The following is an 18,523-nucleotide window of genomic DNA, read 5'->3' on the forward strand; positions in this document are numbered from 1 at the left end:
TGAGATACCACTCTGGAAGAGCTCAGATTCGACAGTTTCTATGGGGCGTAGGCCTCCCAAAAGGTAACGGAGGCGTGCAAAGGTTTCCTCGGGCCAGACGGACATTGGTCCTCGAGTGCAAAGGCAGAAGGGAGCTTGACTGCAAGACTCACCCGTCGAGCAGAGACGAAAGTCGGCCTTAGTGATCCGACGGTGCCGAGTGAAAGGGCCGTCGCTCAACGGATAAAAGTTACTCTAGGGATAACAGGCTGATCTTCCCCAAGAGTCCACATCGACGGGAAGGTTTGGCACCTCGATGTCGGCTCTTCGCCACCTGGAGCTGTCAGGGCTCCGGCTGCATCTACGCGCCAAGCATACGTATGGGGTGTCATGGTTGCCGCGGGACATGCCCAAAGCTGCAACCATTTCAACGAGGTCCCGTAAGTAGGGCGATGATCCAGGAGCTGTGAGCATCTGAGAAGCAGAGAGCATCGACACAGAGTATCTTTCACAGGTGTACGAATGAAATCACCATGCAGTAATGCTAAACGTATGAAGAGTTATACGCAATTACATGCTGACTAGGATTCTTTCTGTCCAACTTACCTAGAATGCATTCCAGACTTTCATGAAGTGCATGTCTGAAAGACAAATTTATTTTGAAGCAATCATAAGCTCCAACAAGGTATGTAATCAGAGTCCAAAACAAGGTATGTAATCAGACTAATAGCACCAATTTTTTAACTAGAGACTACAGAAACATTTTTCTCCTCCCCCACACCAGCGACCCTCACGCGTCTAGAGTTTCCCGACTCCCGCCATCGCCGATCATCTGCCTCGTATGCTGTGGCCTTAGGGCCATGAAAGCGCGGTGGATCCCGGCCCTTGTCGATGGAAGGGTTCATGCTTCGCTTTAGGGTTTTTTTGAGTTTGTTTAGTGTTTGTGTCCTGCTTAAGAAGGCGAACCAGCGACGGCGCCATATAGATGGAATAATATTCACCCCGCCTACCTCTCATCCCTATAGATGGTAATGTGGCCATCAAAATTAATGATAATGTTGGCCATCACTTCCATGAAAAAAGGGATTACGCCACGGCGACCCATGTCCCCAATGTTATTCAATATTGTTGCTAACATGTTGGCCATCTTGATTGACCGTGTTAAGCGGGACGATTAGATTACATGAGTAGTGCTACACTTTGTGGATGATGGCTTCTCGGCTTTGCAATATTCTGACGGCATAATTTTTTTTTATGGAACACGACCTGGATAAGCGTCGAACCTAAACCTCTTGCTAGCTTTTGATCAAATGGCAGGCCTTAAAATTAACTTTTTCATAAAAGTGAATTGCTCTGCTTCGGAGAAGCGAGCGACACGGATGTTGCATACGCTAACCTATTTGATTGTGGCAATTCCCAATTAAATAACTGGGTCTGTTCCATTATCAGCGCCTCACTAAGAGCATCTCCCATCTTCAATGGAAGATGTATATTTAAAGATGTAAAAGTAGGTGATGTATACATAAAAAAATCCTAACTCCAATAAATAATGTATATTTGATGATGTAAAACTAGTGCTCCAACAAACGATGCATATTTGAAAATGTAAAACGGCCGACAACCGCGCGGCAGACTACAAGCGCACTCTTTCGAATCAAAATCATTACATAGACGTATAAATGAGCAATATTTCCAGATTTAAAATGAACTCAACTTCCATAGCAACATAGTTCATAATCCAACAAACAAAAGTGCATCATATCAATCAAAGTTCTGGTCCAACAAATTAAAATGCACATAAAGTTAATATCCAACATAGCATCTCAATTTTCATTCTCCCCATTGTCACTGGTCACATTGTGGACATTGGCACCATCATCATCAATGGCTTCTTTGTCGACGTTTTCACGCGTTGATGCAACGACACCACCACCTCCACAGGAAGCACCTCCAATGCCACTCGTGTTGCCATTGAAGCCACCTCCCATGTCACTCATGTTGCCATCGAAGCCACCTCTCATGCCACTCATGTTGCCAACGGAAGCACCTCCCATGCCACTCATGTTACCATCGAAACCACCTCCCATTTCACTAATGTTGCCACAGAAGCCACCTCCCATGCCACCCATATTGCCACCGAAGCCACCATCCATGTTGCCACCAAAGGCACCATCCATGGCACCCCCTACCATGTTCATGTAGCCACCCATTCCACCGTCCATGGCACCTCCCATTCCTCATCCCATTCCACCACCGAAGGCACCTCCCATTCCATCCATGACACCTCCTATTCCTTCCATTGCTCCTCCCATTTCACCCATGACACCTCCCATTCCTCCTCCCATCATGTGTTCTCGCGAGCATTTGCTTTTTCATAATCATTTCATCGTGACAAAGCTTGATGCACGCCTTTGCTTTGGGGTCGAGGCCACTTGTGTCCATGAACATAAACTCATCGGCTGCCATCTTCAGTTCATCGGCCACCACCTTTCCCTCCTCTAGTTCAACCTTTCTCTCCTCGGCCACCCCAACCTCTCCTCGGCCACCACCTTCCGCCGCTCTGCTTCCCCCCTCTCCTCCATTTCTTTTAACTTCACCATTTTTTTACTTCGGCATACTCTTTCCTCCCAATGACAATGACATCAGATCCTTATTTAAGATCATTGTCTCCGGCTTTCGACCCCTTTACTTTTTGCTTCCATCCGACTTATATGATCTGGTCGTCGAGTGAGGAGTGGGGCTCCTTATCTCCTCACCACCATCATTATCATCAGGGGCGGATCTGGGCCCCAGGCCCCCAGGGCCCAGGCCCGGGGCGTGGCGTTTTTTTCTAGTTGTAACCTAGGTATAATTTTGAATGGGCCCGGGGCTTAGCTCAACACACAGCCAGGGCCCAAGGCAGCCTCCACCTTCGCACTCCCAGACCTAGCGAGTCAGCGAGCTAGGCACACGCGTGCGTGCAGGAACTGCTCGCGCAGCCGCCAGGCCACCGCTGCCCGCCACCGCTGAAAACTTCCCTCCGTCCCGGCGCTCCTCGGCGGTCCTAGCCTCCCAGGTCCCCCCGCCGCTCGCCCGCTCCACCACTCACCGGCTCTGCTCGCCAGCTCTGCTCCGGCCTCCCTAGAAACTACTGAACTTGTCTGTCGGCTGCACTGCAGAATTGGTAATGGAGAGATTCAGAGATACATGAGAGTGCTAGCAATTGTATTTGAATATGAATGTTGACAATAGAGATGAAGAGATATTTTTGGTGTTGTTAATTAAGTTATCAAAGACACTGATGAAGCAAGCCGTTGATTTGGTAGTCTTTTTTTATCATGTATTGTTCATAGTTTTTGTAATATTTTTATGTATTTTGTTGTATCTTTAAGCATTGAGTTTAAATTATAAATTTCCGGTGCAATTGAGCCACATTTGAGTTATTCTTTTGAGATAGCTATAGCTTGATGAACGTTAAGTTTTTATCTCACGAAAAAAAAATTAAGCCCGGGGCTTGTTCCAATCCTGAATCCGCCACTGATTATCATCATCCGCATGATCAACAACCAAACTTTTCTTCGGAGCATCAAGAGAGATTCGCTTCCAAGCGATGCAAATCAACACATCTTCCGCGTTGATATAATTTGCGGTTCTTCCGCGATGCAGGGCGTTGTAGCAACTCCTCCCGCTGTTTGATTTCTGGGATCTGCGAGAGGTTCGAATACCATTTGATTGAAAAGTCAACGGTTATAGTCTTCCCACATCGCCACCTTACGCACACCACTGGCAATGCCGCCTCCCCTGCGCCACCTGCTGCCGCTGCTCCTCGCGGCGGCCGCGGCCTCCACGGCCGTCGCCTTCGTGCTGGAGGAGGCCACGGTCGAGTCCATCCACCGCGCGTTCGCCGGCGGCGAGCTCACCTCCCGCGGCCTCGTCGAGCTCTACCCGCGCCGCATCGCGTCCCTCGACCCGGCCCTCCACGCCGTCGTCGAGATCGATGCCGACGGCGCGCTCGCCGCCGCCGACCGCGCCGACGCCGCACGCCTCGACCTCGATGGCGCGGCGCTCCCGCCGCTCCACGGCATCCCCGTGCTGATCAAGGACAACATCGCGGCGGCCGGCGACGGATCCGGGAGGCTGAACGCGACGGCCGGGTCGCTCGCGCTGGTCGGGTCCCGCCCCGCCCGCGACGCCGGCGTGGTCGAGCGGCTCCGGCGCGCCGGCGCGGTCGTCCTCGGCACCGCCAGCCTCAGCGAGTGGTGTAACTTCCGCGGCCCCCGCATCCCCGCCGGCTGGAGCCCCCGCGCCGGCCAGGGCATTGTGAGCAGCAGATGCTCCCCTTCCCCTCTTGCCGCCTCCATTTATTTTGTTTGCTTCTCCTTGCCAGGAAGCTAGAACAGCAACTTGATTTCCTCGAGTAAGGGGTGAATTCTGACTCTGAATCAATCCATTGTGCCGTATAATCCGTATGTGCCGTCAGCGACCCCGTGCGCGTCGAGCAGCGGCTCCGCCATTGCCGCGGCGGCGAACATGGTGGCGGTGACGATTGGGACGGAGACGGATGGCTCCATCATGTGCCCGTCCAGCTTCAACTCCGTTGTCGGAATCAAGCCCACGGTCGGCCTCACAAGCCGGGCCGGCGTGATCATCATATCTCCAAGGATGGACACAATTGGGTAAAACTGAAGCTGACAAAATGCTTACATTATACTCCTAGTTAAGGAGAGTGGTGTGATTTTACTGTCTGGATCAGCATCACAATGTGCATTGCTTAACTGAATTTATTTCTTTCAAAAACATGGCATCCACTTATGTCGAGTAATCCAGCAGTTAGATTAGATAGTTGCAATGTGTCGAGTTATCTGATGACGCAGGTTTTAGTTATTTCTTAGTGATATAGTTTACTTGATGCAGGCCAATATGCAGGACAGTTTCAGATGCAGTACATGTGTTGGAAGCAATGGTCGGTTATGATGCACGGGATGCAGAGGCAACTCGCATGGCATCACGGTATATCCCGAAAGGCGGTTATGGGCAATTCTTGAACATAGATGATCTAAGGGGCAAGAGGGTTGGGATTCTCAGGAAGGACTTCTTCCGGTTTGCCCCAGGCTCTATCCAAGAAAAGGTGTTCAGGGACCATTTCGACACTATGAGGTAGCTCAGCACTCTTCTTGTTTGATGACATATTTGTTATTCTTCGATATCGATCATTTAGATGGTGCTCCTCTTTAAGATGGACCGACGCTTACGATAAGTCAGACATCTAATGAGTGGTGCACCAGAATGTTGTTTCGGAGACTCCATACACTCTGAATCCTATTCTACGTCAGGGAAACATATTATACTCTCGAAACTATTAGTATGAGCTTCTAAGATGGCAAGAGTTACAAGCTAAGGCACAGATGCCACTACAAGGTTTTGTAGTTCTGAAAATGCCACTGGTTGTGAGAAAGACATGTGGGTCCTCATCCCAAAATGCCATTTTTCAAAATTGCAAAATAGTACTCCCTCCGTTCCTAAATACAAGTCTTTGTAGAGATTTCACTATGAACCACATATGGATGTATATAGATGCATTTTAAAGTGTAGATTCACTCATTTTGCTCTGTATGTAGTCCATAGTGCAATCTCTACAAAGACTTATATTTAGAAACGGAGGGATTAGATGACAATATCAACATCGGAGGACGACTTGAATTAAGGAAGGGATGAATTATGACTTGTTATCTGCTTATTGCTTTCTGTTGATGTTTCTCTTTCTGAAGATACATTAGCTGTTCCTAACTCCTTCATGTTGTTAAAAAACTGAAAGGAAAATGGGGGCCATCTTGGTGGACAATCTTGAGATACCAAGCATGAAGGTCATCAATGATGCGGTACAAAGAGGCGAACGTGCTCTTATGCTAGCTGAGTTCAAGCTGTCCCTGAACTCTTACTTGTCTGAACTGGCTACCTCACCTGTTAGATCATTATCAGACATAATTGACTTCAACAACAAAAACCCTGTCGAGGTAATTACTCAATGTTCACCTCATTTCCAGGTTTATTATGAACTTTGAATATGATACTCTTGAGACATTTGTTACAGGAAAGGATGGCTGAATTTGGCCAGAGTTACCTTCTGCAATCTGAAGCAACGAACGGCATTGGTCCTGCTGAGGAGCGTGCCATTGCCAAACTGAACAAACTGTGCGAGGAAGGCCTTGAGAAGATAATGCGAGCCAATCAACTGGACGTGATCGTCGCACCTGGTGCGTCTGCTCATAGCCTGCTTGCCATCGGCGGCTATCCAGCAATAACCGTCCCAGCTGGATATGCTTCGAACGGCGTTCCTTTTGCGATTTGCTTTGGGGGGGTTGAAAGGATCAGAGCCGACGCTTATTGAGATTGCTTATTCCTTCGAGCAGGCAACAAAAGTTAGAAAACCTCCAATATTGCAGCATTCTGTCATTTGATTGTAGAATACATCTGCTTCTTTGTATCTGAAATGAGTAATAGTGCGCAAAGGACTGAATTTTTATTATGCAGATCCTGAACACCAGATATTTCAGCTTTGTTACCTTTTTCTGTTTGATTGTACACAATCTTTTAATATCTTTTGCAATAAACTCTGACACGTTGTTTTGTGCAAAATGACAAGAGAATTGCTTCAGCATGCTATTTCATCAAGCAAAGGAACTCATTTTTTTTGGCAAGCATGTGAAGACACCTTTGACACGTTGTTTTTCTTTTTACGAAATCCTTCTCAGTTATGCGCAACCAAAATATAAGCCACCATTGAACAATAAGGAACATTATTTTCTGAGTGAGGTAAGGTCACTACACCTTTATTTTTATATGCCTGCCACTGCAACTTGACTTCTTTTTTCTGATCATTTTATTACACTCTACAACTATTGCAGTTGCAGCCATCTGGTTTAAGCTGCTGGCAGCATCTAAAGGCATGTGGTGAAATCGAAAGGCGTGTCCTTGACGGGCATTAGTTCTCCGGTGGGAATCATGCTCTCATTGGCTGGAGTAATGTGTTTTCCCCAGACCCAAGGTGCTGCTAAAGTTGTGGGCCTGCAAGGTTCCAGTAAGTATGCTGTGCCAAGCTGATAGGAGTGGCTTTGATAGCTGTCACACTGCCAGGTTAACCTGAAGGGTGTAAAGCAGTTCATGCTTGAATAGGCAGACTTGGCCATGAGGATTCATACAAACAAAGATGTTGGTAACCATTACCTTCTTCGCCATCTTTGCTCTCGTATTGAAAGATGATTGATAGGTATGTAATCGCCGTCCTGTTAAAACTCTTTAATCACCCGCAGTTTACACTTTGCAGTTCAGCAACAAAAAACATTATGTTTTGCAGTCAAGTCACGTCAACACAGCCAATTATAATGTGATGAATTAAATGTAGAGCACTAAATTTTTAGCTTTCATTTCTGACACACCAGTTTACCGTACGCTTGGCTCTTTGAGGCCTAAAAGATGGTACTAGGATACTGAGAGTACAGATATTGCAATCTGTTTTAAGACATTTCGGTCTGTGATCAACTGACTACTCAGTTGTGAACTTGCGATGGTACCACATGATAATTGTTCAAATCACCAACAAAATTACTACTTATGGAGTAGTTATGTAGTGTTCCATAGCAACCAACTTGTCTAAAGAAGCCTTGGAGACATATAGATATGACTTTTTTTCTTTTAAAAAGGTGGTAGTGCCCCTGGCCTTTGCATATATAGATATCGCTACATTATCAGATCTAGCTGAAATGTGTTTCTTCTCGTGTTTCAGCTATCTCCTACACATGCATCATACATCACTATCCTATATACGTCCTGCCAAAAAATAATTGTGTTGGATGCCATGACAGCCACATCCTAACAAGAGCTGTATATATATTCACACCAGGCACAAGAGCTCCCCTGATCGTCCATGGAGTTTCAGCACTGATCGTGGTCCGACAGTACGCGGTTCCCGGCTGGCTTGCCGAGCTGCAAGCATGAAATAGGAGGGATGGTGGGAGTGTACAGCTCCCCAAAGGCCTGCCAGCAGAAGGGGCTGCTGCATGTGTGGTACTGAGGCACGATCAGGGGTCTCAGTTGTATGCCGGTCAGGGTGATCTCCGAGCATGGCGAGCTGTCGCTGCACGCGAACTGGGCGGGCTTGATCGTGAAAGTCCCCCGGATGTTCTCATACTGCACGCCTGAAACCGCCACCGCCGAGCTTTGGTTCGTGCACGATGTTTTGTCGCAGTAGAACTGGTCTATCATGATGGGCGTCTGAACCTCTGACATGTGTATGTTGGAGAACCTTATGCCCTGGACCAGCCCTGAGCCACCCTGCATTGATAACCTAGTGTGATTGGATATATGTATGCATAGTGGTCCTTGCTGGATGAACTGAGTTGCAGTCTCATTATGGTTACCTGCCAAGTCTTGATCCTGACACCGGTCATTGTTTTGAACATGTTGACATCTCTTACAGTGATGTTGGAGACACATGCCTTGGTGTTGTACCTTCCTAGGTCACCAATGCTGATCCCATGGCCTGGTCCACAGTTCACATTATGTATGTTTACGTCGCTGCAGCCTGTCTGTATGGAGATGCAGTCATCACCTGCATTGCACAAGGTAAATATTTCATGCCAAGTTCTCGTGGTTCTGTATACAAATTATTCTACTGCCCTCTATATTTACATCCTGAAATAAAATTATTGTTATTGTGGTACACAAAAGTAACAGCTACCTACTTAATCAAGTTTTGTGACATCGCAAACAAAAATTAAAAATAAATTGTGAGGAACATTACCGCAGGCCAGGTCAGTGTGGTGAATGTTGACATCCTTGGAGTTTTGCAGGTGTATTCCATCCGTGTTGGGGCTATTCTCAGGGGACGAGATGGTCAGATTATGAACCATGACTCCCTGACAGCTATCGGACTTCAGATGGCACTGCGGGCTGTTGATGATGCTGATACCAGTTACTCTGACATTGGAACTGCCATAAAACCTTAGCGCCTGCATAGCAGAGTACGCAACCACTCGCTACTTAATTTGGTCTGATATGCAACTTCAAAGATATTCAAGTTCTGCAATAGTGACTTAATAATATGCTTACCGTGGGTTTAATCTGTGGCATTTTCTCCAGCTCCTGATCAGTGTACTGTTGGAAGCATCCAAAGTAAGCAATTAAAATTTGTCTACTTTTGATTGGTTTATTAAGTAAGGAAGCTGTTAGATGGTCAGGCCTTACTGAGTCCATATCATCATCATCATCATCATCTGAATCTGAATAGGTCCACCATTCTTTACCCTGACCATTTATGACACCACTGCCTTGAATTGATATCCCGTTTAGTTTCGTGAACTCGAGCCATTGAAGCAAACCGGAGCCCCACGCTCTCGCGCCAATTTTAGCCGAAATGGTTCCATCCAGCTACAAAATGAAAACACGGCATTTAAAACCAACACTGCTTATTTAGTTTGTTGTTGCATAACTAGCATGCCGATTGGAATGTAGCCAAGGAATCTGGATAGGGCATATTGTACAGCTTCAGAGTTTCAGTTACAACCTCCAAACAGAATATTTTGGTTGAGTTGAATGTCTATCTATACTTTGGTAAGCGTGCAAAGAGCATCAAACAACAACCATGTCTGTCGAGAATGCTCTGGTGCATAGTGTACATAGTTGCCGACTTCCTTTAAGTAATGGAAGACTTATTTCTGGTGTGTATATATGCTTTGGGATTAGGAGTAATGTTACCTGGAATATAGTGTTAGGCTTGCAGTTAGGGCCCGAAAATGAGATTGGGCCAACAAGGAACTCGAGTTCAGGTGGTACAAGAACCGTCGATGCCTCCACCTTGCATGCTGCTGCCCATGCTGCTTCAAAAGCCTGCAATATATAGATAGTAATCAAGTTCAACCTTTGTCGGGAAAGGAAAGGATACTGCAGTGTGTCATCATATCATAGCATGCATGGTGATACCAACTGTATAGCTCAGATTTCAAGTGCAGTCCATTGCATTAACTGTTTACTGAACACTGCTATGCTATTGTGATCAGTACATGGGTGCAAGACATAACTCTTTTGCCCTAAAAGAAAATATATAAGGAAAAAAAAGCATATTTACCTAGAAGATTCTAAGTTTGCGTTGATTGAAAAATTAGGGTAATTCCTCAGTGAGAACCCATAGTATAATCTAATATGGTGTTTAAGTTTCTCAATTCTCTTTAAAAAACAAGAAAACAACCGAGAACCGACAAAAAGAACCAATAACTCTACCAAATTTGAGGATTGTCGTATTCTTAGGGAACCGCAAAACTTGAGTTGTTATGTCCTTTCCAGCACATATTATTTTTCCTGGCGAATATGAAATGTCTTGCAAGAATGCAATTGCTATAGGAAGCTTGTACTACAATTTGGTAGAGTTATTAAATACAGCACTAGAATCCAGCATGATGAGTAAAGACATATGCCCAATCACGTGAGAAAAGAACAATGTAAACATGAAGACAAATCAAGGTTGTTGCATTATACACACTTTTTGTCCTGGCCGAAATATTCTTCCAGCTCCCGATTACACATTATACGCACATTATGTGCAGCTTACTAAAAAGTAGTAATGTGATTGTGCAATCACGGGGGATTATTGTTTTAAAAGACTAATTTTGGCAACCATGTCCCTGCAGCATACTAACTTGAAAAATGTACTTTCAGGTGCAAATGTTCTTTACTTGGGAGCAGTGCTGATGGTTACCTGGGTATCATCCGTAACTCCGTCACCCCGTGCTCCGAAAGCAACCACGCTGAACACCGTGCCCTGCGATGGCGCTTCCGGTGGCGGCGACGGCGGTGCTTGTGGTGGTGGTGGAGACGGCGACGCGTGGCCATTACCACCACCTGGACTAGGTGGTGCCGGCATTGCAGGACTCTGGTGCCCTTTGCCGTACTGCCTGTGGCTGTGGGGAGGGGAGCCGCCGCCGTTCTTCCCTTTCCCTTTCCTTGTGAACATGGTGGTGGAGGGTCCCCTGTTCTGCCTCCAGTGCTTGCCACTCCTCGCGTCGCAGAAGCCGACGCCGGAGCTCAGAGCAAGCGAGACGACGAGCAGCAGGACGGCGAGACCTTTGCTCATCTCTGCGTCTGCAGCTTCGTACCGACCAGTATCCTTATCCTGTTCTTAGATGATGGCAGTGTCCAGCCAGACTGTGTATGCGGTTTTGAGCCTGGGGAGGGAAAGTGGAGGGGTTTAAATAGCCAGCTCCATGGAGACGCCATGGATACTTGTTCGAGGCTGGGACAGAGAATGGAGATAAATGGAAGGGGTTCTGGTTCTGGTAGGTGCCCCCCTGAGTCACGTGCATGCGTGGGCGGCATATTTTTTTCTCGAATATGCACGAGCGTGCATATCATATACTTATTATAGAAGAAAAAGGCTAAGTACGGCATATGAATGGATGGATGAACTGCAACCTTCCAACTGCACAGAGCTTCTTTTTTTTCATGATGTGCTGCTTTTGTTCTTTCCGTGAGAATCGGTTGGAGTGGAGGAATTGCGCTCCATTATCCAGAAAGAAATATGTTAGATCGATAATGTAGCTTATACCTGTACTAATGGCTCACGGTCACGGGGCAGGAAGGTGGCATCCAATCATTTGTACCCCACCCTGCTAATTATATCTTCAAATGGGCTTTCTTGTTTTTTCATCATTTTGCTGTATCTCTTGCAACTTTAGCGCTCGTTTTTTGAGTCGCAATTTGTATCCCTGTTTTATCTTCGGACTTTGGTATGTGTGATCGGCCTTGTTGGCTTTATTAATTCATTTATTATAAAGTTGGATGCTGCCTGTGCCTGTTCCTAAAAATAATAATCATTTGTACCTAATCGACCCGTTTGCCACTAGTAGTTTAGTGCAGAGACAGAATGAGTATGCATGCATGGTGATTGAATCTAATCTCTTCTGCTGTCATCGTGCGTGTCAGGGTATTCTTTGGAGAACTTGCAACAATGTGACCACAAGTTCGGTTCGGTATATATGGTGCTTAACTATGTGTGGATCCACATTGTTTTCATGCATGCTTCCTGTGCTGTGTGGGAAATGACCCGTGAATCTCTTCACTGCCGCTCTTCTCCAGGTACCTACCTACCCGAGCAATGATCATGGCATATCCCTCGCTGCATTCAATTCCTTGGTTTGGTTCTACAAATGCTACGCAGGAATCATAAATGCAAAAAGGAAGGCCATTAGGATCTCCATGTCGTTTTTGCAGGTCCACTGGTCCCTAGGAAAATGACACGACCTTCGGATAAAATTTCCAAACACAATTTGAATTTGTCGGTTTATATATGAAATATGTGGGCATATATAATAGTAACACAGAAACCGTCTTATCTCAACGATGAGCATGCATGCTTTACTCCCAGCCACGAGGTCGGGTGTTTGATCCTCTACCCTCTCTCCCGCTCAATCATTTTAGCTACGGAAATTCCAAACATAACTTGAATTTAAATTTCACTTATTGTCCATGAAGTAGAATTTTGCGACAAAATTTCCAAATGAAATTTCAATTCCTTTTCTCATGTTGTATTAAGTATGTGAACCTTAGATAATGACAAAAATATATTTTTGTCTCAATGTTGGGTGTGCTTTACCCCAATCCACGAGGCAAAGGGTTCGATCCCTGATGTTTTGCAAGTGCACAATGTTGAGTTGTAGCCTTTTCGAATTAAGAGTACCGATCTCACAGAGAGCTTAGGAAATGGTATTTGCCTCCTGTAGAAGTTTAAAGGAATTGACATGCAAGTTAAATGCGGTCCGAAGCAAAAGCGGTGCGGAGGAGGGAATGCCGCAAGAGTGTTTTGACAATAATTAAAGTGCGTAGAATTAAAATAAAGAACAAGAGAGTGAAGAAAAGCGATGGAAAACTGCAATAGGGTTAAAGCGTTAACAGGGAGTTTGGATTCACCACTAATATGTATGTTACTTAATTATTATGTGAATGCATAATTCTAGGTTCACATAACTAATCCATTTAATCAACAGTGGCATGCTTTACTCCCAACTATGATCTCAATGGCTTGATCCCGTATCCTCACTCCCTCTTAATCATTTTTTGCGGCAAATTTTCGAAATGTAATTTGAATTTACCATGCTGTGCAGGGTTTTGTGAAAATTTTAGATTAATATTTATTTGTTGTATATTAAGTATGTGATTCTTAGATTGCATGTCTTTTGGTTTTCTTTTTTTCTTTTTCTTTTATGAAAAAAGTTCATCAAAACCTATTAACATGTGATCTGGTGCAAAGACCTCGATGAGAGAAATCCAATAGTCAAAACGGTTCGGGTTCAGGAGATAATATGATACGAGTAAACAAATCTATGAAAAAAGAAAAAAAAAAACTTACAGGTTACTACACCTGTCGTTCGGCCACTGACATGTGGGACAAGTTCTAAGGAGGCCCACGTGTCAGTGGTCGAACGGCACCCTCCGTACGGTACGACATCCTCGTCCAAAGGTGGGGAGTGAACTTTGCAAGGACACTGTAGCAACATAGCATACTGTAGTGAACGGGCACTGTAGTACGTTTTTTGTTTGATTTTTTTATTTTAAAAAATGTTATAAAAGAAAAATATTTTTGAAACTCAAAGTTTTTTAAATATACTTTTTTGAAAACCAGAAACGTTTTTTTTAAATTCCAAACATTTTTTGAAAATATGAACACTTTCTGCAAAATACGATTTAAAAAAACCATGAACATTTTTTAAATTATGAACAACTTTTAAAAACACTAAGCTTTTTTTGAAACACATGACCGTTCCCACCACCTGGACTCGGTGGTGGTGTTGGCATTGCTGGACTCTGGTGCCCTCTGCCGTAGTGCCTGTGGGAACGGGAGCCACCGCTCTCCCCTTTTCCTTTCCCTTTCCTTCTGAACATGGAGCTGGAGGAGGGGCCCCTGTTCTGCCTCCAGTGCTTGAGGCTCCTCGCTTCGCAGAGGCCGACACCGGAGCTCAGAGCGAGCGAGATGAGGAGGAGCAGGACGGCAAGACCTTTACTCATCTCTGTGTCCGCAGCTTCGTAGCGATCTTCTGCTCGCACTTGGTAGACGATGGCAGTCCCTGTGTGCTTGGCACGGGGAAGAAGACAGGCAGGGGATAGTTTTATTTGGCGGTTGGTTTTGCTTGCGCTGTCATGTCAGAGCATTCTCTGGAGCGACTTAAAATTAATGTCACCACAAGTTGGGTATGGCACTTGATTTGTGTGGATCCGCAGGGTGTGTTTGGATTGTGGCCAAAGTGTACCTTACCAAAATTTTGGTCATGACCCAAAGATCGATTTTTGTTTGGATGGTTGCCAATTTTTTGGCATGCCAATGAACTCTAGTCAACTCTAGTTCATTTTTCTTGCCAATGTTGGCCAAATCATGGGCAACCAAAACCTCAACCAAAATTTTGGCAAGCCAATGCTTTGGTGGGGCAACCTTGGGCACAAACCAAACACACCCGCATTCTTTTTCGCGCATGCTTCCTTCCTGTGTGGGGAATGACCCATGAATCTCATCACTGCCGCTGTGCTTCAGGATACCGACCTACCTGGGCAATGATCATGCCATATCCCTCGCGGCATTCAATTCCTCCGTTTGGTTCCGCCAGAGGTACGCAGGGGTTCCTAAATGCAGGACGTTCATCACCTTTCCCATCAAGAAGTTCATCTAGAATCTCCACGTCAATTTTGCAATTCCACTGGCAACCAAAGATTTGGCTACCGCATTCATGATTTCAGAAGGGAGCATTCATGATTAAAAAAGATGCATCTGTTAAGTTGTCATCGTGAGCCCACGTATGCTCAACCAAATCATCTTGCAGCTGAATGTGAGTTTCTCAGTCACGCATTTGATGATAAAATTGAATGAACTATGCAAACGTTGCCGCTCCTCATTGCTCAGGCACAACATTGTCACCCTGAAACTGAAACCCTCGGTCGTAGATAGTAGATACGTTTCGGGTGCTCATCCTCTACGATCATATTGTGCATGATCACACAAGCAGTCATCACCTCCCACAACTTCTTGGTGCTCCAAATTCTAACAAAATACCGAATGGTTTCCCCATCGAGATTGTAGAACACCAAAGGCACGCTCCACATTCTTCCTAGCACTCTTTTGCTCTTGTGCAAATCTCCTCCTCTTCTCTCCTACAGGGTTGGAGATTGTATGTCTTGACAATAGTAGTCCACCGAGGATAGATACCATCAGTTAGGTAGTAACCTTTGTTGTAGTTGTGGTCGTTGATGTTAACATTCACTGGCGGCAAGTTGCCTTCGGCAAGCCTTGCAAACATCGAAGAGCATTGAAGCACGTTGATATCATTGTACGATCCAGCCATGCCAAAGAAAGAGTGACAGATCTAGAGATCTTGTGAGGCCACGGCCTCAAGTATGATAGTGCAAGCCTTGACATGGCCTCTATACTGCCCCTGCCAAGCAGAAGGGCAGTTCAGTGCACACAGTCTATACTACCAAGCATCTTCAGGAAGCCCCTAGTGGTATTCATCGCCAACAAGCGGGTTGTATCTTCAGCATTTTTCTCTCTGAAGTACTCAGGGCAAACACTACACTCACAGCCTTGCAGAACTTGTACATGAGTCTAGGCACGTTGACTCGCTCATATGAACGTACTCATCAATGAGATCACTGAGAACTCCATATGCAAGCATCCGGATAGCTGCAGTGCATTTCTGATAAGAGGAGACGCCCATCTTTCCAGGGGCATCCTCCTTGCACTCGAAATACTTATCGTACCCGACCACTCCATCTCGAATACGGCTGAAAACGTGTCTAGCCATACGGAAACGGCGCCGGAATTGGTGATGTTTGAAGAGCGGGTTGGGTGCCTCGAAGTAATCCTTCCCAAGAAGAAAATGGCCACTCTCTCGGTTGCGATTCAACACCGGAGTGTGCCTCGAGATCGAGGCCCGAAACAACGGTTTCTTCCTACTAAGGTGGTCGTGGACGACCAACACAGCAGACACCATATCCTCATCGTCGGATGGAGAATCATCCGAGTCGCAAAGAAAATTGTGGAAAAAGAACTCGGCGGTGGAGTCTATTTATACCTTGTGAGAAAACCATCGAACAGCTCACGGATGCCGTCGAAGAAGCAGGTCGGCGAAGACATGCGCGCCTCCCCTGGACCAGGTAGCTGACCTGGTGGTATCCGGCGAGCATGACGGCGTCAGACGAGCGTGCCGCCGTTGTCGAAGGAGCTGGCCGGGGGTGCGAGGGGCCGAGGTGGTGCTCGCTCCCACGTATGGGGGAAGCTGCGGTGGCCCGACGACGAGGCGGTGGTGGTGGCGACGTGGGAAGGTGGCGTGCTACGGGGGAGGTATGTGGGTGTGGGCTACTGGTGGGGGCACCGGAACTGGGCGGCGACGACGACGGGGTGGACGGCCGGAGGCTTGCTGTCGTAGGGAGGAAGAGAATCGCCTATGTGCCACCGACTGGCGGGCCAGGGAGGAGGAGGGGAGTATGCGGGCTTGCGCGCGTCCGCGCCGACGCAAATGAGGCCTAAATTTGGGCTAGGATTAGTCGCTCAGCGGACGAAAAGCGGGCACGCGTCTGTTTGAGCCGACGCGTTGAACTGATTTTTGTGTCTATTCTGATTCAAACGGACACGCACGGAAGAAAGAAATGGATCGTGCATTGGAATTGCTCTAACACGCACGTATAGTACTCTAGATAGGATGATGCTCCTTCCCGAGCAGTGCCGCGACGCGGTCACATGACAGTGGGTTACGGTCACAGATGGACGGGAGACGGGCCGGAACTGATGGATGAATGGATCAGCAACGGGGACGGCGGCAAGCCGATCGATTCCCCGGCGCCAACCGCCAGCGAGCCGCCAACCGTCGATCGATGGACATGCAATGGGTTACAGACTTACAGTAACGGACGGGAACGGAAAGGATCAACCTTGCCCGCGAGCTGATCGGTCAATCCCACGCAGAGGCGTAGCTAGCATAGAAGCATTGGGTGCAGATAACGTAGCGCTTTACAAGTACTTGATGCCTGAACCCAATAAAAAATCATAGTTGAACCCATTGACTGCCTGGCTGCATTAGACAAAAAGCCTTTTAGTCCATATATTCAGTGCAAGTGTGCAAGCCCAAATAAAATAAATTAATTTAGTAGCTCACAGCTGGCTAGACGCATAATCCTCAGATTGAGTTGCTTCACCGCCGCAATGGACAGAAGCAAATAAATCTATTCCTGCGAATGGAAAATAAATCTGAATACTCTTGTCTCCTTCATCGCCCTCACGCTGACATACAGCAGCGGCAAGCCGGCATAGAAAATATTTGTGTTATCTCTCACCGTCCTCACGCTGGCAACCGGCAGCGGCAAGCCGACAATTGCTATTCAAAATATTACTGCACGCGGTAGCATATCCTGCTCCGCTTGTACAAGTCTTATCCAACCTTAATTATATGATCTCTTTTTTGGTCGAACCTTGAACTAGTATGAAACAACATTTTGCAAAAAGGACGGTCATTATATCAAGATAAAGATAATAATGTATATACTTCAAGGCTACCCTTATAGGCAAGCAAACAAATGATGTGCTACTCCTAGTCCCACATAGCCTTTTATTCAGGTAGAATCTGCTTTAAATTAATTGTCATATTACGACTAATCCGAAGGGAATTCCAGAATACATAAAAAGTTCTAATAAAGTAAGATTGAGATTAGGAGAAGAATTATGTGTTGTCTATAATGTGAGGAGCTTACTGAAACTGGCTGAGTTTTATCCAGATGATTTTGATTCAGATAACTACATGGTGTTGGTCCTGATGGAATTACCGATATTGCTAAATTAATGGTGCAAGGCAAATAAACATACTCCTTTTACTTTGTGTTGAGTATATTGATTATTAGGAAAAATGAGGTAGATTAAAATTTGTTACTCCCTTGTCTTGTACTCCAAGTTGATCATTGTACTCCTATATATATGCCCATGAGGTTCAAGCAATACAACAACAATTTCACCAATCCTTCTCTATCCCTCCTAATACTTTGGTCTATCAACCTGTAAAGCTAGTACTGATATTGCCGGTTTCCATGAAATTAATTGACCAGTGCTTTTGATATATGATTGTTGTCAACAAAATATGTAATAAAATGGGTGATCAATCCAAGAGTGGTTTTCTAATTTGCTAATGGATGAGAGTTTTCTTACCATTAGTAAGTAGTAACAATGAAAGATCAAAGAAACTTGGAACTGACAGTGACTCTACATGTTCCGCTTAACAGTACTTATTTACAACTTAAGAAATTAACATGTCATTTTGCTTTTTTACAAGGAATACCTTATATAACTACCTATGAAAGCACAAAGTTGTGTGTTTACTACTTTATTTGAAACATTTGAAAAGGGGTTTTATGTTTTCATTCAACTGATATTTATTCATCATGTAGTTTTATGACAATTATACGTTGTATGATATTTCAGTTCCTTATGTTGTCTTTTGAGTGTTACTATGAGGTTGTATAAATAAACTGAGGTAGACCTATGTGC

General features: G+C 45.6%; 1 protein-coding gene and 1 pseudogene across 2 annotated transcripts; one reads left to right on the top strand and one right to left on the bottom strand.

Annotated features, from left to right (window-relative positions):
- The first annotated feature begins 3,727 nt into the window (after nucleotides 1–3,727).
- LOC119293510 lies at nucleotides 3,728–6,594 on the top strand (annotated as a pseudogene).
- Nucleotides 6,595–7,605: 1,011 nt separating this feature from the next.
- Nucleotides 7,606–11,729, bottom strand: LOC119293481 (polygalacturonase At1g48100-like). 2 transcript variants are annotated; one of them, XM_037571958.1, is made up of 7 exons: nucleotides 10,709–11,729; nucleotides 9,712–9,843; nucleotides 9,202–9,384; nucleotides 9,067–9,111; nucleotides 8,759–8,966; nucleotides 8,376–8,566; nucleotides 7,606–8,289 (listed from the first exon to the last, which is right to left on the bottom strand). In XM_037571958.1, exons 1-7 carry the CDS (start codon nucleotides 11,081–11,083, stop codon nucleotides 7,891–7,893), a joined length of 1,533 nt encoding a protein of 510 aa, XP_037427855.1. In that variant the 5' UTR covers nucleotides 11,084–11,729; the 3' UTR covers nucleotides 7,606–7,890. The 2 variants fall into 2 exon arrangements, with proteins under 2 accessions (XP_037427855.1, XP_037427850.1); XM_037571953.1 differs by having other exon boundaries at nucleotides 9,067–9,384.
- Between the last annotated feature and the right edge of the window lie 6,794 nt (nucleotides 11,730–18,523).

Source organism: Triticum dicoccoides, chromosome 1A (assembly GCF_002162155.2).
Source record: "Triticum dicoccoides isolate Atlit2015 ecotype Zavitan chromosome 1A, WEW_v2.0, whole genome shotgun sequence".
NCBI classification, from domain to species: domain Eukaryota; kingdom Viridiplantae; phylum Streptophyta; class Magnoliopsida; order Poales; family Poaceae; genus Triticum; species Triticum dicoccoides.

Coding starts and splice junctions, on each gene's coding strand:
- LOC119293481 (XM_037571953.1), bottom strand. CDS start 11,083: ATGAGCAAAGGTCTCGCCGTCCTGCTGCTCGTCGTCTCGCTTGCTCTG. Junction 9,844..10,708: donor GAGTTACGGATGATACCCAG/GTAACCATCAGC, acceptor TATATATTGCAG/GCTTTTGAAGCAGCATGGGC. Junction 8,967..9,066: donor TGCCACAGATTAAACCCACG/GTAAGCATATTA, acceptor TCTGCTATGCAG/GCGCTAAGGTTTTATGGCAG.